This window comes from Podarcis vaucheri, assembly GCF_965113315.1.
Source record: "Podarcis vaucheri genome assembly, chromosome: 5".
NCBI classification, from domain to species: domain Eukaryota; kingdom Metazoa; phylum Chordata; class Lepidosauria; order Squamata; family Lacertidae; genus Podarcis; species Podarcis vaucheri.
This window is the reverse complement of record NC_138763.1, coordinates 23,976,031-24,001,692: the sequence shown is the minus strand read 5'-3', so window position 1 is coordinate 24,001,692 and position 25,662 is coordinate 23,976,031. Positions and strand designations below refer to the sequence as shown.

Sequence of the window (25,662 nt, the reverse complement as noted above, 5' to 3'; positions counted from 1 at the left end):
AAGTTCTTCCTGGTGTTTAGAGAATCTCCTTTCTGGATAAGGCCTTTCCTGTATGTGAACTATCAGTCTATACAGTAACGTGTCTGAAATTAGAACCCTGACACTACTGATTCTTCTGGACCTCTCAGCAGCTTTACATTCTGTCAGCATTGTTGATATTCTGGAGCACTTCACCAGAATGGCCGGGGGGGGGGGGGTTTGCTACATTTAAGCATATCTAGTTGTTCTGAAAGGCTGCCCCACCCCAGTGTCCTACGAGATCCCACAATGACCCGTCTTGTCTCCCAGATGAGCTGCTGCTCAATTTTTAAAAACATGCTTTTGTGTTGTAATGCTACTTATCAGTTGAGTTTTTCCACGAAAACGTATTGATTTATATGTTTAACAAGTCATTTTTAATCATCTGTGCTTGGTTTTCTTGGGGTCCCATTGGGATAGAAATGGCAGGTTATTAAGTTCTATAATTTGCAATGGCCTGTGGTTACAAGCAATAAATATTTATTGGGGGGGATTAAGCCCTCTAAAACCAACAGATAAATTACATTTAGAAATGATCTGAAACATGCTTTGTTTGCTTTTCCTTACAGATTAAACTGTGAGTACAATGTGATAGGACTGTGAAGCTGCAAATGTATATGCATTTACCTATAAGTAAGTCCCACAGATGTTAGTGGAGCTTACTTCTGAGTAGAGATATAGGATTGTGCTGAGCCATTTTAATAACAAACTAGTTACAATGCAAGTAGAGATGAAAATTATTAAACCATGAGCATGTTTTTTGCTCTTTTATTCATGTGTGACAACCGGAGTTGTGCTGAAATCTCTCCTCCAGTTTCTTGAAAGTTTGCTTCCTCTGAGAATTGTGGATTCTATTTTTCATCTGCAGGGAACTTTAGAATTTATGGGCGAGTAGGGTTTTGAACTTGCCTTATCATGGCAAGGTCGTGAGAGGGAAAGTGTGTTTCTTTTCATTAAACATTTCTCCAGTGCTCTGCAGTAACGCTTTCTGACTGGAAAAAAAAGTCCTATGGGAGGAATTGCCTCGTGACAGCTTCTCCTGGGCTTTGACTGAAGTGTGGGCACTAGGAAAGGTTGCAAAGTGTAGACCCCTGGAGATACGAGGTTGCACTCACATTCTTCCAAAATCTGCTCCAGAGAATCAGGATAAGTATGTGCCTCAAATACTTTTGTGTATGTACTTCCATGCCTTGTAGGGGGTAGACACATTACTCTTGCTGGACTGTGAGCGTTAAAAGAGAACCATAGGGTTGCCTCCAATTCCAGTGCCAGCACAACCCCATTGAAAATAATGGACACAGCTAACTTAGGTCCATTCATTAATAATAATAATAATAATAATAATAATAATAATAATAATAATAATAATTATTATTATTATTATTATTATTATTTATTTATTTATACCCCGCCCATCTGGCTGGGTTTCCCCAGCCACTCTGGGCGGCTTCCAAAAGAATATTAAAATACTATGAGTCTGCTCTGAGTAGAACTAACATTGGCTAAAACCCATAGTGCTGGAGTTATCTAAAAGTGCCCACCATCACCAGTGTCAAAGCAATGATTCTTCAACATCAACTTCGTTGGACTGGTCATGTTGTTTGGCTGCCTGATTATCATCTTCCAAAGCAACCACTTTATTCCAAACTTGAAAATGGAAAGCATCATGCCGGTGGTCAACAAAAGAGCTTTAAAGTCTCTGTCAAGGCAAATCTTAAAAAAATGTAGTATAAACACCGACAACTGGGAAACACTGGCCTACGAGTGCTCCAATTCAAGAACAAAGGTGTCATGGGTTTTGAAGATGCTTGAACGCAGGATGAAAGGGAGAAACGTGCTAAGAGGAAGGCACATTTGGCAAACCCTCACCATGATCAAGTCTCACCCAGAAACCTACAGTATGTCCCCACTGTGGAAAGAGGTGTGCATCCAAATTGTGCTCCACAGTCCCTTCCGGACCCACTGTTAAAACCGTGTTTATGGAAGACAATCTTACTCGGCTACAAGTGATCGCCAAAGAAGAACAACCCATAGTGCTGGAGTTATCTAAGAATGCCCACCATCAGCATTGCACAGCCAGCAGGTGGGAGAGCCACAAAACAGGTGGCTGGCATGAAAACACAGCCTTCACTCTTAATCGACATCTGGCCGGTCAGAACTCTATTTCTAGGTAGAGGGAACAGGGATAGCCGTTGGGCCAACACAGGCAGAAGTACCCTGACAACATTGATGGGGAAACCATTAAGAAAAATTTTTGTGTTTGTTTATGGCAAGGTTCAGTTACTATTTCCATGCATAGGGAGGATTTAGGCTATTTGTGAGCCCGTGGCTGTTTCTGTTGTCTGTTTCCAGTAAAATGATCAGGGTCGTGCATTTTGAAACTGCGCCCCTGTCCTTGATTTGTGCATGGGAAAGGTGTTATTAGCTTATCTGTGGAGAACAGAGAAGGATGGGTGGGGGCAATCAATGTGTCGTGGGCAAGGGGGGGGGGAGGATATGGCATTTGGGAAGCATGCCGAGTATAAGGTTACCAGATTTTTTTTTTCCAATGAATCCAGGGACACTTTTCAACTTCAATGGATTTTGTATGGGGGCTGATTTGTAAATCTGAGGAGTGTCCCTAAGAAACGGGGAGGTCTTCTAACCTTAGCCAAGTAAGGGGAAAGGTGGCTCAAACAGTTATTGGCTATACTGATCTCCCCCACCCCCTAGCCACTGGATCTGCTAGTGCTGCTTTTAAACACCAGATCAGTTTGCAATAAGATCTTGCTCATCTACAATTTGATAATGGATGAGGAAGTTGACTTGCCATGTATGTTTGAGACCTGAGTAGAAATACTCTCTCATAGCTGTACCCACTTGAGAACTCAGATCAGCACCAGAGTAGGCTCATTGGCTATGAATGGAGTTTGCTATAGTCTATGGAACGTCAGTTACTCTCTCCGGACCACCTGTCTGAGTGAGTAGAAATGGGGAGTGTTTGTATATTGTGTGTTGGGACAGATTTGGAATTCTGATGGTGGAGAAGATCCACTGTCCAGCAGTTCCTCTACTTGAGCTGACAGAGAGTTGGCATGAGAGTTGGTGTTGAGGAACCCCCAGGATGCTGATTCTCTGGGATGTCTATGCTGAGGATCTGGGGCAGCTCAGGACTTCGTGACTGTCCTGACAAACATGGGGCTGTCCCAACAAGGCTGTCCCAACAACACACACTGGATTTGGGTTTCTCTCCTAGGCAGGAAGAAGGTGATCTGAAGGCAGAATATGTTACAAGTATTCTCTTGCCGTGGTTAGAATGCTGTTGAGATTGAGACTTACACCATCTTTTTGCCTTTGCAAGGCCTCCTATTAAAATGGACTGCCCCCCAGCCCCCTACGAATGCTGATGGATTTTAGAAGAAGATTTTATCACTCATATGACTGGTGCTCCTGCTGAAGCCCTGATTGATTAGAGGAATTCAGATGGGGCCTGGATAGCTGACAAAATTGCCCCCAAGCATCTTGTCCCAATTTGGAGAGCCCCAGGGGCCCCATGATACACTCTAGAACTCAAAACTGACATTTTCATTTGTCATCATTTCATATCTGCATTGTAAAAAAAAAAGCTGAGCCAACATTATAAGGAGATACTTATCAGAACAGTGTCAAAACCAATTCATTGCATAAAGAGAGTTAGTGTAACATAGTGGTTGAAGGCAATATACTTCTGAATGCCAACTGCTGGAAAGTGTGGGTTAAAAAAATGTGGGAGGGGATGCTGGAATAGGGAGAGCTACTTGGATTATTGAGCCCATAATAATTTATAAATCTGGTTGGCTTGAACAGTCCTGTTACCAAGTGAGGCTATAGTGCAGCATTTTGTTGCAAGTCTTACTTATGGAGATACAAATATTGACCTACCTTACAGGCTCATTGTAAGGATAACAACAATACCAAGTCATGTGGTATTTGAAGGCTTAGCCAAGTGTTATTATGAAAGCAGCCCAAGGCTCTCTTTCACATGCAGACTGGAAAAGGAACCCTCCTTTGGACACAGCAGTGCATTCTTAATTTATGCGCTGCATTGAAAATAACTATTTAAAACCGCCCTAATATGTGCTATCAATGCACTTTTGACTCTAGCATTTAGAAGCAGAGCAGCATTTGTGCATGTCACTGAAGAACGAGTCTCTTGCTTCGCTCCATATCACTAACAAGCGTTTGCTCAAAAGTTGGAAACAGAAAGCTCTTAGGAATTGGCAGTAAGGGAAACATCATATTCTTGGGAATTTACTGCAGTAATAAAACAGTGATTAATAATACTGAAGTACTTGGTTCATCCGTCTTGCCATAGCCCTAGGGTACAGCAGTCAGTTCTGCTTTTGGCACTTGCAAGATTCCCCCCTCCCCCCGTCTCCCCAGTTTGTTCAAAAGATCAAATGTCATACTTGTGGCAGGCAGTCTGGCAGCTACTACTGGATGCAGGAAGCAAATGGACCTTGTGGATAGAAGCCCTGAACTTTAGAACCTGCCGAGCATGAGGGCATGACAACAGGGCTCTGGGCGACGGTTTGGAAAATGTCAAGTGTTCATGCCAAGGGAATAGGGAAGGCTGGTAAGCAGGCAGAGAAAAACTTTGTCTAGGAAAGGATAACCCTCACTTCTAGGGCAGAAGAGGCTAGCCACACACACCAGTTTGTTGTTGTTGTTGTTTATTGCATTTATATACCACCTTTTCTTCCAAGAAGCTCAAGGTGTGGCATACATGGTTCTTCCCATCATTTTATCCGCACAGTGACCCTGTGAGGTAGGCTAGGCTGAGAGGCAGTAAGTGGCCCAAGGTCACCCAGTGAGCTCTATGATCAAGTGGGGATTTGAGGCCTGGGCTCTCAGGTCCTAGTCCAACATCCTAACCACTACACTTGCTCTCAGACCTATCTTGGCACCAACTGGTTGTAGAAGCCAAGGAGCTAAGATTAATAATAATAATAATAATAATAATAATAATAATAATAATAATAATAATAATTTATTCATACCCTGCCCTCTGGGCAATTCCCAACAGAATATTTAAAACATGATAAAACTTCAAACATTAAAAACTTCCCTAAACAGGGTTGCCTTCAGATGCCTTCTAAAAATCAGATAGTTGCTTATTTCCTTGATATCTGATGGAAGGGTGTTCCACAGGGTGGGCGCCACTACCGAGAAGGCCCTCTGTCTGGTTCCCTGCAATCTCACTTCGCACAGTGAGGGAACTGCCAGAAGGCCCTCGGCGCTGGACCTCAGTGTCCGGGTTGAACGATGGGGGTGGAGGCGCTCCTTCAGGTACACTGGGCCGAGGCCATTGGGCATTCTTGCTGCTGCTAATTTGTGTCCCTTTCTTCTTCCCAATGAAACAATAAACACATCATTGAAACTATTCTAATACAGCTGCAGACCGGGAAAGATCTCAAGTTAAAAGGCTTGTTGTTGCAAAACACCTGGTGACTCCTATTGATATATTCACACAGGGGTATTAAACCCCAAATACCACAACCTGCCATCTAGTTTTGACATCACACATTGGGCATAAAGACCTAAGAGAGCAGGCCAAAGGCACAGCTCATCCAGCAGCCTTTTCTCACAATGGCCAACAAGATGTACAAGCATGACCCAAGAACATCAACAATCTTCCCACTGATGCGTCCCAGTCATTTGTTCATATGAAGCTGTCATGGGCCATATTCACCCCAAACATTTAAAGCACTATGGTGCCACTTTAAACAGTCAGGGCTTCCCCCAAAGAATTCTGGGAGCTGTAGTTCCCTAAGGGTGCTGAGAGTCATTAGGAGGCGCCATTCCCCTCAAATAAGTAGTTTTGATCTCAATTTTCTAGAGGAATTGTGAGGGGAATGGGGGTCCAAGGTACATTAAGAATTGCTGAAGCCTTTACATCCCAGTTTAATCACTGAGGTAATCTGCAGGAGCATCGTTCTTTGTCCCCCGAGTTGATGAGGCTCACCTGACAAGAAAAAAACAAACCTTTAAGGTCATCAGCCCAGCCCAGAGATTCAGAAGGTACCTTTTGTTTCAACCTTTAAATGCCTGCTGAAAAAATTATACACTGCCAGGCTTATTCAGGCAATTAAAGAGAACATTTTCCCTATCATGGTTAGTTGATAGTCTTTGATTTTAAAGGCTTGTGTGTTTTAATTCCACACACGTATTTCTATAAATCACCTTGACATTTTTTTATGATATAGTAGTATATGAATATTTTGATAAACATACAAAAAAATAACAAATTGAGCTGAAGGTAATTGTGGTGGGGTGAGGTGAGTCCGGCTCAATTTCTCAGTACCAGGAATTCATGAGAATACATATGGAGAGGCTCAAAAAAGCTAAGATGAATAGACATGAGATGAAGCCCTCACTTTGAATATCTGCCCTGGCTTGCCCTTTCACAGCTTGAGGAATGCAAACACCATTTTTGAGGAAGGTAGATGTGCAGGGGCAGCAAGAACAGCAAGTATTGGGCTTTCTTTGCAAAGATGGTTCTTGCGTCCAATATGTATTCTCAGAAAGTGCTTTGGTCTTTAAGTCTAAATCATTAATTTTTAGTTACCAGAGTAGCCATGAGTGGGAGTGCATTGCAGAGAATATTTCTGTCCAGGGTGCTGAACTCTGGGTGAAAACCAGCGCTTTCTTTTCAGGAGGTACTCAAGAGTACACAAGTTGTTTTTTGGTTGTTAAAAAGTGTGGCACTTACTGTAACAACTTCATGGTGAGTATCACCACCTATTCTTCTGGGGGGGTGAAAACCATTTTTAAAACTTACACTACTTCTTTGAATATTTAACCCCCTTAAATAGCAACGATCTTGCATAATCTGGTTGGTACATGAATGTCCTTCCTTGCTTGCATGCCTGCTTCAAATAGGGAGCCAATGTGGTGTAGTGGTTAAGAGTGGTAGACTCGTAATCTGGTGAACCAGATTCGATTCCCTGCTCCTCCACCTGCAGCTGCTGGGTGACCTTGGGCCAGTCACACTTCTCTGAAGTCTTTCAGCCCCAATCACCTCACAGAGTGTGTGTTGTGGGGGAGGAAGGGAAAGGAGAATGTTAACTGCTTTGAGACTCCTTAGGGTAGTGATAAAGCGGGATATCAAATCCAAAATCCAAATCCAAGTAAATGAAAGCTGAATGGGTTCTTCACAGACAGAGGCACCTTTCCCACTTCCTGTTAAAACTGCATAGAAGCTGCATAGGTTTCAAACGGAAGTGATAGAAGGGAAAGTGAAATTACAGCATACTATTAGAATGGGAGACGGAAGATGAAGAGGTAAAATCAGTTATGATTAAATGGGCACAAGATGTAGGTCAAAACATTATGATGGATTTTGTTATGGAATTATGGAAATTATGGAAAACTGATTTAAAATTTACAGATTGTTCCCTATCAAAGGAGAATTACATGAAGATGATGTACAGATGGTACACAACACCAGTGCAGTTAGGGAAAATGTACAAAACTAGTTCAAATATATGTTGGAAGTGTAAGGAAAAGGAAGGGACATTTTATCATATGTGGTGGGATTGTAATGTAATTTTAAAAAATTTGGGAAATGATACACAATGAGTTGAAGAAAATGTTCCATTTAACATTTGTTTAAAAACCTGAAGCATTTTTGTTAGGGATTGTAGGGAAAGATCTGCCAAAAAAGCTGAAAAACATCTTCATGTATGCGACAACGGCTGTGAGAGTTCTAATAGCACAAGGATGGAATACTGAAGAAACCCCAACTAAAGAATCATGGCAAGAAAATTTGATGGACTATGAGGACTGGCAAAATTGACATATAAGCTATGGGACAAGGATAACTGTGACTTTAAAGATGAATGGGAACTCTTTACAAAGTTTTTGAAGACGCAACAAAGCGAATTGGACTCCTTAGCTGGCTTTGAATAAACATTCACAAACTTTTTATTGATGATATTCAGCTAAATAGTTTGAGGATCTATGCAACTGTGTAACATGCAGAAAACAGCATTCTTAGAGAAATCAAAGACTGGAACTGAGGGAAGAATAAGAAGAAGAGTTTGGATTTGATATCCCGCTTTATCACTACCCAAAGGAGTCTCAAAGCGGCTAACATTCTCCTTTCCCTTCCTCCCCCACAGCAAACACTCTGTGAGGTGAGTGGGGCTGAGAGACTTCAGGAAAAATGGGGGGGGGGATAAGGATGATATGTTTCTGGATAATATGTTTTGTTTTAATTTTGGATTAAAAAAAACTGCATAGAAGCTACTTTTATGTGATGTGATCCAGAGAGAGGGTGGCGTGGGGTGGTGAATGAGCAGGGAGTGCAACCCGAAGGCTTTTTTTCACAGCAGGAATGATGACATCATCCACCAGAGTTTCAGGACAATTGACAGAGTGTCTTTGCTCTGACAAGTGAATGAGGTGATGATGAGACTTTCAAGTTTGTTTGTGACAGGTTAGCATATCAGAAGTCAGCTGATGAGGAAAAGAATCAAGCAGAGTCTGGATATTCCTTTCCTTTGATGGAGTTCCTAATTCATCCTAGCTCATGGATCCACACTTCTTTGTGAAATTGTCTGCATTTCTAATTGCAGGCTACAAGTTGCGTTGCAGCTCCATGTGGTTTATAAGTTGAACCAATGCACTCAGAACAAAGCCCCGCTGAGTGCAATGCAGATTCTAATAAATTGGGTGTGTACTGTGGGGTGGGGGTGTCTAATAGTGGAGGAACCCAGATGACTGCTATGGGGACTGTAATGATGTGCTCCTGCACTTACCACTACACCCTGATCATGAGGAAATATGATTATTTCAATTAGAAGATGAGAAAGAGAGTTGGTGGTTTGTAGCAACCAGGCACTGAAATTGGTGAACAGTAAATAAGGATTGCCATATGTCCAGGAATACCTGGACATGTCCTCTTTTTGGAGACCAACATGCCCATCTGGTGGTTTGGTTTTTTAAAAACATTTTAAAGGAAATGTCCAGGTTTTATGAGTTTCTTAATTTTAGGGGTTTTTTGGGGGGGGGCATGTGCATGCTCGGGAGGACACTGTGCCCTGGAAGCAGAAGGACTGCAGTGGAGTGATCAGGTAGGAGCTGGGGTCCTGCCTCGGCTCGGGCTGGCAGCAGCTTGAGCCTGGTGGCTTAGCCTTGGGCGGTTTGGACGTGGGCTGCTTTGCACGCCATGGCCACTGCCAGTCTGAGCCAGGGAAAGAGGAGCGCTGTGGTGGTCCCGTGTGCCCACGCCCATGTGCTTCTTTCCCCAGCTTGGGCTGTCCTCTTTTTTTGCTCTTCGAGATATGGCAACCCTACAGTAAATGGAAGTAAGGAGAGACTGGCAGGACTTGTGTACACTCAAGGACTACATGGCCTAAAAGCACAGCGGGCACCTCTCAAGGTGATGGTGATGCATTGCAAAGAAAGAAGCAGAACTCCTTGCTATCTTCTAAGCATTTATCCACTCCACCTGTCAAGGAATCAGGTTTGGTAATAGCAAAATCCCTTGCTTTTGATGATATGATCAAACAAACAAACAATGAAAAAACCAGCATGGAAGAAAGTCATACCCAAAAGATGGAGAGGAAGTGGAGATATTGTGCAAGAGATTGTGGTTGTTGTTGTGTGTGTGTGTGTGTGTGTGTGTGTGTGTATCCCATAATGATTTTGCACTTTCTCTACCTCCCATGGTTGATGACACTCATGCTAACAATACTGTTTGCAATTAGTAGTCTCCCACTCCCTCCCTCCCGCCATCTCTCTCTCTCTCTTTCTGTGCATCCTAACTGCCAGAATAGAAATAGACTCCAGGGTAAAGCATACTTACTATAGCTCTACCCTACCTGCAATGTTGGTAAACCAAAGTCTTTGGGCTTCATTTATTGCCAGTGAAATAAATAGGAATACATTCCACGAAGCTGATGTACACTGGCTCAACTGTGGCTCTTTTTCACATAAATCTGAGTCATATAGATGCTCAAGTTGCAAAACATAGAAGTAAGGCACAGACCACCAAGCCTGCAAGTTATTCATCACATACTACACATAGACACTTTTAGAAGATTTCAAACAAGCAAAGACTCTACCTGCCGAGGGGTCCTCTCCGACTTACTTCTGCACCACTCCCAGTCAGAGAGTTCTGGTTTTCGGCACTCCTCATGAGAAAGCCTTCTTTCCTTCTCTTCAAAGAAAGCACACTTCTCAATATTCCTCACCTCTTCTTTTTTATACGTTCCCATTTTGTCAGAAAGCAGGCAATCCATAAACTTATCCTTGTTAAGGTCTTGTTTGGTGTCTGTGCCAACAGTTTTTTTGCACTTGGTGCTCTCTTTAATCAGGGAGCTGTCCTCCAGGGAGATGGTGCTGAACTCAATTTTGCTGCAGTCCTTTTGAGTCTCTCTTATATTCTCACAGTCATAGTTGAGCAAGCTGTGGTATGATATAGAGTTACCATCGTCGCTGTGATGGTTGTCATGAGATATCTTATAGATTCCATAACCTTGTTGGAATGACAGATTAAATTCAAAGCCTCTTCTTTTGGCTAAAGAAAGGAAAGAAGTGTTTGCATTAAAAATAGCTGGTAGGAAGTGCAAATGGCAGATACGGGCATTAAAAACAACAACCGTATACCCTAAAATGGGATAAATTTGGATTGCATTGCACACTTTAAAACAATATTTTAAAAAAACCAGCTAATGTTCCAAGTGCTTAAACACCAATGCTAAATGAAGACAGACATATGCTCTAAGGGTGAAGACATTATTTGCCCTGAATACATATACCTTGGAATGGATTTAATGTGTCTTCCAGCTACTTCCACCACACCTGGAACTTATATCTGACATTACCCAATATTAGCTGACTCATTTTCTCAGGAAGAAAACAGAGTGATTTCCCAGATATTAGAAGTAGTTTTGATCTCTGTTTTCTGGAGGACCCAGCATGTGAAAGCTGATAACATGCAAAACAGAAAACAAACTTTCTGCCTCATCATGATAGGATAGTCAGCAGGGTGTAATTTGAACTGGCTGACGTGGAGTTGGTATGCATAAGACTACTAAAAGGCAAGTCACATGTCCTGTTGATTTCAGTGGGAACTAAATTCAGGTAAGTGGATCTAAAACCTTGGATCAAGGGCTAGTGCAGCATGCTACTTAACAAAATGAACTGTGAAAACAGGCAAAATTATACACATTAGGTTGGAACTAGACAGGCATGACTTAAAACCCACTGATTTCGGTGGGAACTCTGCAACTAACCTACTCTGGATCCCATCCATTGTTTGCCATTTCAATCTTATCTTGCCTGGTTTTTTTGAGGTGTGTGTGGCTTAAGTCAGCAGATGGTTTAGCATCTGTTGCATCTGAACGGCTTTAATCTAATTTTAATCAGATCCTTTACATCTGCTTTGTGGCATTGATTCAGAAAGGGGAATAGGCACATGGAAGCATCTCTTCAGAATTAAGAAAAGCATGCAAAAAAATTGGAGTTGCATTCGCAGTCATTTCGCAGGCTGGATCCAACACTGTTTCTGATGTAGGATTGGGAACTGTGGAAGTCGCTTATGATATTGCTAGTCAGAGGCATCATCTCCCCACCCCATTTGTTCTCAAAGGAAAAGAGAAGTGGAAGGAATGAACCCCAGGCCTCCACATATCCAAGCAAGTGAGTGCTGTTCTCAAAGTCAACAGCACCATCTACCTGTTTGGAGGCTAGATGTGCAAGGGATTATATGGATAGCCCTATGCTGCATGCAGAAAATCTCTGGATCAAAGCTTTAAACCAGGGATGGGAACCCTGTGGCCCTCCAGCTGTTATTGGACTACAGCTTCCACCAGTCGCAGCCAGTGTGGCCATTGTTCAGGGATAGTGTTAGTTGTAGTTCAGCAACATCTAGAGAACCACAGGTTCCCCATCCCCATTGTTTATCATTCCCAGTCTTTGGAACAGAGTGGGATAGAAACAGAAGCAAGCTAAAAGGGGATTTTCCAAAGAGCCCACTTAAATATAGTGTAGGCTTTTTGCTTTTATAAGGTCCTTCTTACTGCTAGTTAGATGGTGGCGCCGTGGGTTAAACCACAGAGCCTAGGACTTGCCGATCAGAAGGTTGGCGGTCCGAATCCCCACGACAGGGTGAACTCCCGTTACTCGGTCCCCGCTCCTGCCAACCTAGCAGTTCGAAAGCATGTCAAAGTGCAGGTAGATAAATAGGTACCACTCCGGCAGGAAGGTAAACGGTGTTTCCGTGCGCTGCTCTGGTTTGCCAGAAGCGGCTTAGTCGTGCTGGGCACATGACCCGGAAGCTGTACGCCGGCTCCCTCGGCCAATAAAGCGAGATGAGCGCCCCAACCTCAGAGTCGGCCACGACTGGACCTAATGGTCAGGGGTCCCTTTACCTTTAACCCCCAGATCACTGACCTGATCTGGGCTCCCTTGCAATTATTTTGCTCACCCAAGAAACTACATATTGGGTAGCTGCAGCAGCAGCAGAAAGAACAAAGAAACTGAGCAGGCACATCACTAGAACGCAGAGAGATTTGTGCACTTGTGAGGCTACAAATCTGATACATCAGATCAGTCATTTTTATGAACAGAGAGGGACTGATACCTGCCTCCCGCCCACAGATCTGCATGGATCAGCCAATAAGTGGTGTGCATGTGTGTTTCTGTGTCTGCATGCATGCAATGTCACACCCAGTTTTTGCCACACCTGCTCCTGGCATGTGACCCCCCCTGGGAATTGGACAAGGGTTTGGTGCTCAGGCCAAAGATGTATGTCTGCCAGTGCCTTAGCAGTATGCATGGCACTGCCTCTTTACCAAGCATCAAGCAAAAAACCTATTTGCTTTGCCCAGACACTTGCAGAACATTAGCTGTTTAGTTCTTACAACTCACTTGTGTTGTTAAGAATCTGTGCCTTGAGGATTTTAATCTATTTCTTTTATCAACTTTAGTTATTAAATTGTTTTCTTATTGTGGTTGTTCAGTCTGGATGAGTTTTAATTGTACTGTATGTACCGTGCTCAGAGATTGGTTATGTTGGGACGGGAGGGGGTGATTTATAATTATTCTAAATAAATATATTAAGGTCATTCTGGCACTGGGCACATGAGCTATATTTTAAGTTGCTTAATTCTGCATGGTAAATATTTTGCATGGGGTCCTGGTGAGATAGAATAGCTCTTGGCAAAAAATAAAACAAAAGGAAAATTCAGTTTCGAAACAATTAGGTAATCGTTGCTTTGCCATCTGTCACATATTTCACTTTGTAAATATTGAATTGGAGCCAGAGCCAGTTTGTTACAAAGCACTATCAGGAACAAATTGCTTCTTGACACACAGCAAACACTGTAGTTGGGGAAACAGGTTCTGAAAGATCCAGAGGAAGAATCAATTTAGAGCAAAAGTCATCTCCGTCATAAGCATAGATCCATTTTCAAGAAGATTTTTGTAACAACCCTGGTCAAACTACTGAAACATGTTCTGTTCTACATGAGCTGCCTATAAAGACTGTAGGTGGGACTTCGTGTTGAGAGATTCAGGACCAACAAGAGGAGGTAATTCTTCACACAGAACCTATCTAGACTATAGAATCTGCACCCAAAGGATGGGAGAGATGGCCATCAGTTTGGATAGCTTCAGAGGGGAATTAGAGGAATTTGTGGAGGATAAGGTTATCAATGGCTATTGAAGCACCATGCCTCTGAAGACCAGTTGCTGGAGAACAACAACAGGAGAGTCCCTGTGGGCTTCTCCAAAGCATCTGCTTGTCCCCTGTTGGAATGCTGGATTAGATAGGCCTTTGGTTTCATCTAGCAGAGCTCTTCGAATGGTCCTGCACTGTGCACATTTAGATATAAGATATCCTCCTTAAATGTAGATAGCTATGATTCTGAGGTTACATGCATAGAATCAAGGCACATGGAGCTGGGACACCGACACATCAATCAATCACCTAGTCCAGAAGAGAGGCTCTCTTTTGGAGGAAGAAAGATCACACACTGGTCTCCTTTGGGAAGGATATAAATTTAATAAAATAATAATAATAATTTATTATTTGTACCCCGCCCATCTGGCTGGGCTTCCCCAGCCACTCTGGGCGCCTTCCCCAAAAACATTAAAATAGTCTAATACATCAAACATTAAAAGCTTCCCTAAAAAGGGCTGCCTTCAGATGTCTTCTAAAAGTCTGGTAGTTGTTGTTCTCTTTGACATCTGGTGGGAGGGCGTTCCACAGGGAGGGCGCCACTACCGAGAAGGCCCTCTGCCTGGTTCCCTGTAACTTGGCTTCTTGCAGTGAGGGAACCGTCAGAAGGCCCTCGGTGCTGGACCTCAGTGTCCGGGTAGAACGATGGGGGTGGAGACGCTCCTTCAGGTATACAGGACCGAGGCCATTTAGGGCTTTAAAGGTCAGCACCAATACTTTGAATTGTGCTCAGAAACATACTGGGAGCCAATGTAGGTCTTTTAAGACCGGTGTTATATGGTCTCAGCGGCCGCTCCCGGACACCAGTCTAGCTGCCGCGTTCTGGATTAGTTGTAGTTTCCGGGTCACCTTCAAAGGTAGCCCTACGTAGAGCGCATTGCAGTAGTCTAAGTGGGAGATAACCAGAGCATGCACCACTCTGGCGAGGCAGTCCGCAGGCAGATAGGGTCTCAGCCTGCGTACCAGATGGAGCTGGTAAACAGCTGCCCTGGACACAGAATTGACCTGTGCCTCCATGGACAGCTGTGAGTCCAGAATGACTCCCAGGCTGCACACCTGGTCCTTCAGGGGCACAGTTAATAAAGTAAAGAAACTGCTGCTCTCTCATCTACACCTTAAAAAAAAGCCAGTGTAGACAGTGTTACTCGGATCAGTGAGACCAATCAGTGAGACAAATGTTTAAATCCCAGCACAGTCATTAAGCTCACTGGGTGACCTTCACTATAGCTCTATCTTGTCAATTTCCTCATGTGCTTAACCATTGCATGAAGGGGAGAGTGGGGTCATGCTTGCTAGCCCTGCCCCTTCGTCACATCCTCACCAGCCTTGCCCTTCCACCAGCCACGCACTGAGGCTGAAGGTCCGAAGTACTTGACGACCCCTCCCACTTGTAGCCATATGTTGTTAAAAACCAGGTTTATCAGTGAGGAGGCATCCAGTATTGTTGATGGGCTGTGTTTGACTTGGTTGGTTACAAGTTGTTCAGAACTGGACAGCTCAGGGATTTCAAATGAAGCAGCACAGGAAAGCATCTTGTGCTAAGTCAGACCAGTGGGTCTATCTAACTTGGTATTCTTTACACCACCTGGAGGCAGCTTTCCAGGGCTTCAGATACTGGGCCTTCTTAGCCTTCATTGGAGATTGAATTTTGGACCAGCTGCATGCAAAACAACTGCTCTGCCACAGATCCAGAGGGATCAAGGAAGTTACCATGGGTGAAACCCATGTATTCCTAGCTTTGTGGTGTTCATGTTGAACAGCCATTCACATAATACAAGAAAGGGACATGAAAACACCATGTGGACCAGATTTTGATGAAACAAACTGTAACTCTGCACAGTTTTCCCTGGGAAGGGGAAGTTGTTCAGGGCCAGGCAGAATCAGAAGCTTAGCCTCCAGTCCCTTCCCATCATCCTTCTGTACTTACTTTTGCCTTCCTCTGAGGATACAGTGTAGACATTCCTTCTGCAGTTGATGATGCAGCCGCAAGGCAGGTGACTCCAGTGTTCTGACAAGACAAATACTGGGGTGACAGTAACGGCTAGCAGCGTTAGCAGAAAGCTGAATATCTCAAGGGAGAGGCTTTGAAACCCAACAGTGTGTTGAACAACCATTTGAATCTGAAAGAGAGAGGCATTTTAAAGAAATTAAAAACACTCTAATTGTCTGTTACTAAGAGTAAAAGGAATAAAAACAAACAAACCATACAAGGGTAAATGGAAAATTGTACGCGCCATCTCTCAGTTGCTCACAGAGGGTTGTAGATAGTGCTGCTCCAGCAAAGTTCCACTGTTGCAATGGGACTTCCATCTCATCCCTTATATACACACAAATTTGCTCCCAACAGTCCCCCAACACTCTGGAGCTGATTTTGGGGGTGCACAGGAGACTGGAAGAGACTGGCAAAAAGATAAAGCTCCATTGCATGCACATAAGTTCTTTCTGCCAGAAGAGATGCAGGGCTGGATATGGCCCATCATCTGCAAAAAAGGCCTATTGAACCTAATAGAACTTACAAAATACATATGATTGCACCATATTAAGCTTTTATAAATCATGTTCATTTAAGCATGGGCTTAACACTCCTACTGAAATCAATCAGGCATTTAAATGTTTTTGCTGGATTGTGTCCAATCTGTTGCGGGATGAGTTTTGTGAGGTGGGAGCAGCTGCTTTAATGTGAGACTCTAGCCCTACTCGGGTGATGCATGAGTGTGTGGATTCATTAAAATAAGCAAATTAAAAATGAGCCCCATTTGTTTTATTCACATAGAGAGTCAAACAAATGAATTCTGAGTGCACAGTCTATTCATTTCTCATTTGTTTTGTTCATTTTCATATTTGTTTTTATTAACATAGAGAAATAACCAACTTTCTGCACAGGTTACAGGAAGGAGGGAAGAGAAATAAGAAATAGAATAAAATGAGGAGCCTTTTCTTTGTGTCTTTGAAATTTGGTAAGTCTGGTTCCTTGGAGGAACAGAATAAGTCTTGCCTGAAAGTGTCATACCAATGGAATGTGTAATACAGATGTTACAAGCAGCTGACTCTTGGTGGCTCTAATTAGGCCCCTGGGGTGGAGGTTCTTCATCTCTGCAATATAGACTATGCTTAGGTCCAATATTCTTAAATTGTGGTGCCCAGAACTGAATACAGTATTCCAGGTGTGGTCTGACCAAGGCAGAATGGAGTGGTATTATGACTTCCTTTTATCTGGACACTATACTTCTGTTGATACAACCTAGAATAGCATTAGCTTATTTTGCTTTTGCATCACCCTGTTGACTCATGTTAAGCTTGTGGTCTACCAAGACCCCTAGATCCATTTTACACGTTCTACTAGTAAGCCGATGTGGGTGGCACTGTGGGTTAAACCACAGAGCCTAGGACTTGCCGATCAGAAGGTCGGCGGTTCGAATCCTCATGATGGGGTGAGCTCCCGTTGCTTGGTCCCTGCTCCTGCCAACCTAGCAGTTCGAAAGCACGTCAAAGTGCAAGTAGATAAATAGGTACCGCTCCGGCGGGAAGGTAAACGGCATTTCCGTGTGCTGCTCTGGTCTGCCAGAAGCGGCTTAGTCATGCTGGCCACATGACCCGGAAGCTGTATGCCGGCTCCCTTGGCCAATAAAGCAAGATGAGCACTGCAACCCCAGAGTTGTCCGCAACTGGACCTAATGGTCAGAGGTCCCTTTACCTTTCCTAGTAAGCCAGGTGTCCTCCACCCTCTTACATTTGTGTAGCTGGTGGTTCCTGCCTAAGTGCAGAACTTTACATTTCTCCTATTGAAATTCATTTTTTTAACTTTGGCCCACTTGTCCTATGTGTTAAGGTCATCCTGAATTCCGATTCTGCCTTCTGCAACATTAGCTAGCCATCCCAGCTTGGTGTCAGCTACAAATTTGATGGGCATCCCCTCAATTTCTTAATCCATGTCATTTATAAAGATGTTGAACAACAATGGGACAAGGACAGAACCCTGTGGCAGTGGGGCACCCCACTTTTCCCCCCTGGGTGATGAGGAGCCATTGGTGAACACTCTTTGGTTTTGGTTACTCCACCAGCTACAAATCTACTTAACAGTAACCACATCCAGCCTACATTTTACCAGCTTCTCCACAAGAACAAGAAGTGTAATAAAATGGAGACGCCCTCGTGAATGAGACACTAGCAAGCCCGTTGGACACATTCCCCAGCCAACATGCAATCAATGGCTTGTAAATGGCTCTATGCATGTGTGTGTGGATATACTGTATGTGTATAGGGTTTCTTCCTGTAAACCACGGTTCTTCAGGGTTCATGTCGCTGAAGACTCAGGACAGATTAAAAAAGTACTCCTTTATGCAGCAGCAGTGCATAGTTAAAATATAGAACTCACTCCCTTGGTAGGCAATGATAGCCACCAACCTAGATGGCTTTGAAAGAAGATTAGAGAGATTCATGAAGGAGAGGGCTATTGATGGCTACAAGCCATGATGGCTATCCCCTGCCTCCCTAGTTGGAAGTAGCAAAGCTTATCCATACCAGTTTCTGGAAACCACAGGAGGGGATAGTGTTCCTGTGCTTGGGCTCTGTTTCTGGATTTCCTACAGGCATCCAGCTGGACTAGGATGCTGGACTAGATGGGTCCCTGGCCTGTACCAGCAGTGTGGTGTAGTGGTTAAGAGCAGTAGTCACGTAATCTGGGAAACCGGGTTCGTGTCTCCGCTCCTCCACATGCAGCTGCTGGGTGACCTTGGGCTAGTCACACTTCTCTGAAGTCTCTCAGCCCCACTCACCTCACAGAGTGTTTGTTGTGGGGGAGGAAGGGAAAGGAGAATGTTAGCCACTTTGAGACTCCTGAAGGGGAGTGAAAGGCGGGATATCAAATCCAAACTCTTCTTCTTCTTCTTCTTCTTCTTCTTCTTCTTCTTCTTCTTCTGTTCTCCTGTTCATAACTGGCTTTGTCTTGGCAGCTAGTTTGTTTAATGAACCTACACTTAACTCTACCATCCCTGTGGCACTATTTCTCACAGCTGTGATTTTACCATACAGATGCAAAGGCGTTAGGCAGGAACTTGGGTCCAGAGGAACTTGAGGAGGGCTCCATGATCTCTCACACTGGGAAACCCACATCTTAAGGGGCTATGGGGCATAGAGCAGCCCATCTTTGTTTCTGAATATCACCATTACTGCACCCGTTGGGAAGAGCTACAGTCACAGGAATGGCATTGGTGGTTGGCAGAGTTGGCTTCCTGCCCATCTCCCATCATGATATAGTAGTTTGTTGTGGTCAAGGCTTTTGGGCAGCATTTTGCATCTGGAACAAGACTGCCAGAATCTCATGCCTTTCCTCAGTCAAGCTGTACTTGATACAGTGTGTGGCTGATCTTCTGCCATGGTTCTGTGTCATGAGTCTTATTTCCTCTCATCTCTCCCCTGCTCCTGGTACACACCCATTTGCCATAAGCACACTTAAACCACCTTGAATCATGCATGTGTACACCGAAGGTAATGTGTGAAGTTGCCTTTTATTTTAAAGAATCCATGAGGAATAATTGAATTCAGAACAGAATTTATCCACACATTTGCTTGTGTCTTCTGTGGTTTGTATTAAGGATTATGTGGGTTGTTCCATTATGTATATTTACAATCTCCAATTTCTCACTGCATTGTATTCAGGCTCTAGAATCGCATGACTTCTGTGTGCTCATTATCTTTTTCTGTTGTTGTTAAAACCTTGGTTCTTAGGAATGCACCTGCTGCAGTACAGTTTTTGATAGCCCACTGTTTCTTGAAAGCCTATGCATAACCTTAGCCTTTATTTTCAATAACTCCCAGTACACTCTAAATATGTAACAGTGTAATATTTGTGGCATTTTAAAACAAGGATGGACACCACAGTGCCCTCCAAATAATTTGGATTCCCAACTCCCATCAGCCCAGGCCAACATTGCCAGTAGCCCAGCTACATCTATAGGGCACCACAGTGGTTAACCCTATTTTAAAAGAATACAGGTCTCAATAGGCATTGGCTCTGAAGCACAGATACACAATGAGGTTGCCATCTCCAAAAGGATACATGGTTGTAAGCCAGTTAGGCTTACCTGGGCATATGCCCCATGGAACCCATCAGGGCTTGCTTCTGGTATGTTGCACTGCTGGTCTCTAAAGTGTTGGTGCAGCTTGAAACCAGCATTCCTGTTCCTCTGGAATCTGTCGAAGGCGAGCTCTGTGACTTTGAATCCTGACAGATGCTGAGAAGCAAATGTTCCAGTGCAACTCCCATCTGTGTCAGTTGCTTCAAGTGAAACAATAAATATTGATGCCTTTGCTCTGGCAGAGAAGTAGCTTTGACCCTGAGGCTATTAATAAAAGTCCACTTGAGGTAATGCTGGGAGAGAGAAACACACCTCTTAGATGATGGCACTGATAATGATGATAGATGACTTATACAGTACCATCAATGAGTGCCGTTTCGCAAGGAAAAGAGAAGGTACCTACTGCCACAAACCTTACAGTCTAAATCTCACTGGTGAGGAGGCCACAGAAGGAGGGGGGAACCACCTTCAATGGTGCTGACTCCCAGGAAAGTATGCTTAGAAATTCAACCATAATCACAGTTGGGGGGATGATTTGAAGGTCAACTCAAAGGCTTCCGGGTCAAGGTGAATTTGGGGAAAGGAACTGGAGAAGAAGAGAAAACTTAAAGCAGAGGATTCTTAGTCCAAGGCATTCACATGTGCTATGTGTGGCCCTGAGTGAGTTTCACAGGTGTCACACAGCACTTATCCTGAAGCAAAACAGTTTTCAGCAGCTCTCATTATTTACAAAACCATAAGCAAACACACAAACCTTTGCTTCTGAGACATCTTTCCATTTTACAGCCTCTGGCAATCCACTGCCAAAGGGTGTGCCTCGGAGCCAGGAAAGGAGGATTCTGCAGATGCTCCAATTAATTTCATGCAGCCAACCCACAGCCTGTCCAGTTGCTTGAAAAAGTAGCCCTTGGCCTGCCCTTCCAAGTAGTTTTCTTGTTTGACTCACTCTGCAATGCTTATTCGTAGAATGCTTACCCTAGCATAAAACCAGAGTCAATTAAGTAATTAGCTGGAGCCTTGGTTTGGCATGATCCTTTGTTGATGCCCATGAAAACATATGTTCAATACAAATCTATTCACCCAAATCTGGATAATCAGAACGTGCAATTAAAAGCCCAGCCCTTTCCATAAGAAGACACTGATACACATGGAGGGGGCTCCTGCACACTCAGCAAACTCAAATAATTAAGAGTTGCTGATACAGGATTTGCCAGCATACTAACAGCACAGGGTTTGATTGAAATGACAATAATATATGCAATGAATCTCTGATGGGCAATCCGTTTAACTCTTAGTAGCTGATTTGATGGTCTTACAGGATAAAATGATTAAAAAGCAAACAAGCCAGTAACTTTTAACTGGACTATCTGGTGTTGAAGATGTCCAGTGCAAGTTACATGGGAAAGTTGCCTCATTTGCTCTGTGTTCAATGGCATGTTTTAAATTTCATCCAAAACTCCCCCCCCCCCACATTACACATTACAAATAGAGAAAGAAACTTGGTTTGATTTTACCATCATTGGGAGCCAAAGTGTGACTTTGGTCAGCGCCAGAATCAGGGAAAAGCGCTTCTGAGCAAATTCCACAGTGAGGGTTCGGCTGTTGTAGGGCCCCTCTTGCATGCCGTAGCGATCCAGTCCATAATGGTCCACTGGGCTTTGCCTAACTTTGAGGTCAGCATTTGGACAAGCGCCTTGGAAATGCTTCAAGGTTTTGCTCACAGTGTCTTCCGGAGAGAGGGAAGGGGTGTGACGGCTGCCAGTCGGAGGTGACCCAGGGGAGAAATAGCCTCTGGCAATTTGGTGATAATCGTCGTACAGATGCTGCTGCTCATCTGAACACAGCAGTTGATAAATTAAAGGGATGGAGAGCACGAGGAGGAGGCAGAAGCACAGCGAGTAGACGATAAAGAGAAATAAAATGTAAGAGCTTGTGCAGTCTGTCAGGCACCCCCAAGGGGTGGAGGCATAGCTACCCCAGCCGCAAAGAGGCAAAATACAGATCAGTAGGCTGACAATCCAGATAGTGAGAACGGCCCAGACCATGCTGACCGGCCTCTTGTTGGCCCCTTGGCCGGTTCCCATCTTGCTAAGGCTGTAGAAGTTATAAGAAACTATGAGAGACCCCATCAGATTGCTGGAAAAGCCCTGGAATAAGTACAGCAGCGCCGAAGCCGTGCACAGGTTCTGGGGGAGCATCTCATCCAACCAATGCTTGAGCATGAAGATGGTTGCTGGTGCCACACTGATCAGATCGTCCACTGTCAAAGAAGTCACCAGCATGGATACAGTACTTTTGCTCTGCATCCTCAGCAGAGACACCAGCGAATAGATGCTGCCCAAGAGGGCGGTGAACGTGATGACAAAAGTAAAGCAGAAAAGGAAGAGATTCAAAGGCTTCTGCCCTTTGGGTATATCCATAATCCCATGGTGGCTTGTCCCGTTTGACGAGACATTGCTCAGAGTGACCGACATGGTTCTTGGGATGGGTGGGGTGTTATTTTGCCTTCCCACCAATTCTGGGAGTTGTCATCTGGGGACACAAAAACTGTTGGCTTCACGGTGAATTTCTGATCTTCTCCACCAAGTTTGTTGGACTGCATAGATAGATCCCTTGTCCAGCACCCTTTTTCCTGGAGACCTGCTTTAGGATGCAGTCAAGCAAGCCCAGCCAAGCTGTCACTTGAGAGAGAGAGAAAAAAAGAGCACATGGTTTGAAAAAGGAGCATTAAGTGCCAGGGAGAAAAAGATGCAAGAAAATAAGGCAACGTGATTTCCTCTGTTTTTGAATGGGTCCCGGATCCTCTTGATCAAGTTTAGCTCTGCAAGTCAGACGCGTCCAGCAGGTACCAGAAAACGTGCCGTAGTGGAAAGAAAGGAGAATCTCGGTCTCACGCTGCCGGCTGAGAAGGAACTATAGCAGCGGGGGGAAGAAAAGGAGAAGCTCGTTGGCTCGCTCTGCACTATTCAGAGCTGCAGGAGGGAGGAGTCAGATAGAAGCCGGGGAGCAGAAGAGAGGAAAGTGTCTTTCTCAACGGAGCTGGCTCTCCGAGCAGGAGCCGAGGAAGAGGGGCGCGCCCTCGCCAAGCCACGCCCTCGACGCTGACACTTCCATCCAGCGCAAAAAAAGGAGAGACCTGCTGCGAGCCAGAAATGTCACCTCTCCCAAGTCCGGGTGAGGCTCCAGGCAGCTGCAACCTTCAGCAATGCCATTTCTATCGCTTGCGCCGTACTTTTGGCTCACCACGGAGAAGGGCGCGCGGGGATGCCATTTAGCCAAAAAGGATGTACTCTCGACCACACCAAAATGCTGCGTTTGAGATACATTTAGGGCACGTTAGATGCACTTCTCTCTCTCTCTCTCTCTCTCTCTCTCTCCCCCCCCCCCCGCCCCAACTCCCCGGCAGCCTAGGTAAAGTCCACACAAAATCCACACAGAGCAATGCTTTCATGAAGCCACCCAAACGTCACGAAATAGTGAGCAAGCTTTTGAGGTCTCCAGAACTCTTCATCAGGGAGGGTATTTAGCAAAGGGTGGCGGGAAGCGGGCTTGGTGTTAAAGCCATAAAGGCTGTATTGTTAGAGTAGTTAGGGAGGCAAGGAAGTACTGGCGCACAGTTAGACTATGGAACTCACTCCCACAAGAGGGAGTGATTATGACCACCAGCTCGGATGCCTTGAAAAAGAACACTAGGCAAATTCACGGAGGAGAAAGCTATCAATGGTTACCAGCCATGGGCAGAGGCATTAATGCTTCTGAATACCAGTTGCTAGAAGCCATGGCGGCGGCGGCGGGGGGGGGGGGAGAGAGCTCTAGTGCCAAATGCCGCAACCTTTCCTCATATGGCAGTGGCTCCTCCACGCCCTTGATCTTTTGGTATCCCTTTTCTGAACCTTTTCCAACTTGTTCAATACCCTTTTTGAGGTAAGATGACCAGAACCGTGCAGTATTCCAAATGGGTTTGCAGCATAGATTTATGCAATGGTATGATGTTTGCAGTTTTATTTTCAATTCTTTTCCTAATTACCACTAGCATGGAATTAGCTTTTTTTCCACAACAGCGCACAGGGTCAACACCTTCAGTGAGCTACTATGACCCCAAAGTCTCGTGCTTGGTGAGTCACCACCAGCTCAGAGCATATATTTCTGAAATTATGATTATTATTATTTTTGCCCCAACATCCATTACTGTACACTTCTTTACATTGACTTGCATTTGCCATTCACTCCCTTTTGGAGAAGCCCTTTTGGAGCTCTTCACAATCTTCTCGTTCTTAATAACCCTGAACAATTTAGTACCATCAGCAAAAACTGGCCGCCTTGTTACTCACCCCTCAGTAGTTAATAAAATAAATTTAATCTGGATATGGATGACTTGTGTGGCTCCAAAATGCAAAGCCTGATGGAACTTCCAAAACTCCTGAGCTCAAAGTACAAGCTAGAACTGAAAACTGATGGACCACCTGACTAGTCCGCTGAAAAAATTGCAGAGTGGGGGGGGGGCTGTGATTTTTCTCGCTGATTGGGAGAGAGGGCTGCGCTGACAAATGGTGACCTGACAATTTGCATGAGTCATACACACATAAAAAAACCCAATATCTGAATTTTTACCGGGCATTTGTTCCTGTGGACAGTTCTGACTTAGATCCAGCCTCTTCTTCTCCCAGGTTCCCATTTCTCTGACAAATGGTTCATTCCATGATATTAGAAGCATCCTGTCTGTGAAGGATGCTTTAGCTGAGATTCCTGCATTGCAGGGGGTTGGACTAGATGACCCTTGGGGTCCCTTCAAACTCTACAATTCTATGATTCTTTGCAGCCATAGACAGAGTGGGATGGCTGAGGGCAATGGCTCACCATGTGTGTTGAGTTTGTACACTCCTGCTTCTCTTTGCTATCTCTTTGCCTGAAGGAGCATCTCCACCCCTATCATTCTGCCTGGACACTGAAGTCCAGCTCTGAGGATCTTCTGGCGGTTCCCTTGCTGCAAGAAGTGAGGTTACAGGGAACCAGGCAGAGGGCCTTCTCCAAAGTGGCGGCCACCCTGTGGAACGCCCTCCCACCAGATGTCAGGGAAATAAACAACTATTTGACCTTTAGAAGACATCTGAAGGCAGCACTGTTTAGCGAAGTTTTTAATGTCTGATCTTTTATCGTGTTTTTAATATTCTGTTGGGAGCCACCCAGAGTGGCTGGGGAAACCCAGCCAGATGGGCGGGGCATAATTATTATGATGCTATCTGCCATTCATCCTGATAACTTGTGCAAAGATTACAGATCAGATGGGAAGGAAGATGCACCAGACATTTCTCCCTTCACACCTATTATGCTGCACTGAAACAATGTGTTACATGGAGCAAAACCCTACCATGAACTCAACAAGCCTCTTAGGTAATTCTGTGCACACTCCCACTGGGGCTGCAAACATTTCTTTCTGGAAACAATTAGCACAGAAATGAGTGATAAACATCCACTAGATTTCCAGAAGTGGCTTTTACATCATGTGAAATCACGTAAAACATGAAAATTAATAGGTAAGGAAGCATTGAGAAGACGGAGTGAAGTGCCATCTGAATGCAGTTAGAGAGAGATGCAGAGAGAAAGGAGGGGGGAGAGAAACACCTTCCTTTTAGCTTTTGCCACCATTGCTGCAAGAAGGGGAACAGGAAGGGGAATAAGCAGACAAGGAATAGCATTGTGGGGACACATAACTCCTGCAGTACAGTACAGCGGTTAGAGGGTCAGACAAAGGTGCTGCTATTCCAAGGGAGCAGAAAAGACTTTTTGTGTATGTGACAACAGCAGCATGGATGCTACTAGCCCAGAAATGGAAAGAAGATAAAGTCCCTACCAGAGAAG

General features: G+C 44.4%; 1 protein-coding gene across 1 annotated transcript in view; it reads right to left on the bottom strand.

Annotated features, from left to right (window-relative positions):
- GPR149 (G protein-coupled receptor 149) overlaps window positions 1–23,074 on the bottom strand; it is a 42,054-nt gene extending 18,980 nt beyond the window's left edge. Inside the window, exons 1-3 of the mRNA XM_082224146.1 lie at window positions 21,318–23,074; window positions 15,654–15,846; window positions 10,107–10,561 (exon numbers count right to left, since the gene is read on the bottom strand). Coding sequence (XP_082080272.1) covers window positions 10,107–10,561; window positions 15,654–15,846; window positions 21,318–22,277 — 1,608 coding nt within the window. The 5' untranslated portion in view covers window positions 22,278–23,074. The remainder of the gene's footprint in view (window positions 1–10,106; window positions 10,562–15,653; window positions 15,847–21,317) is intronic.
- Between the last annotated feature and the right edge of the window lie 2,588 nt (window positions 23,075–25,662).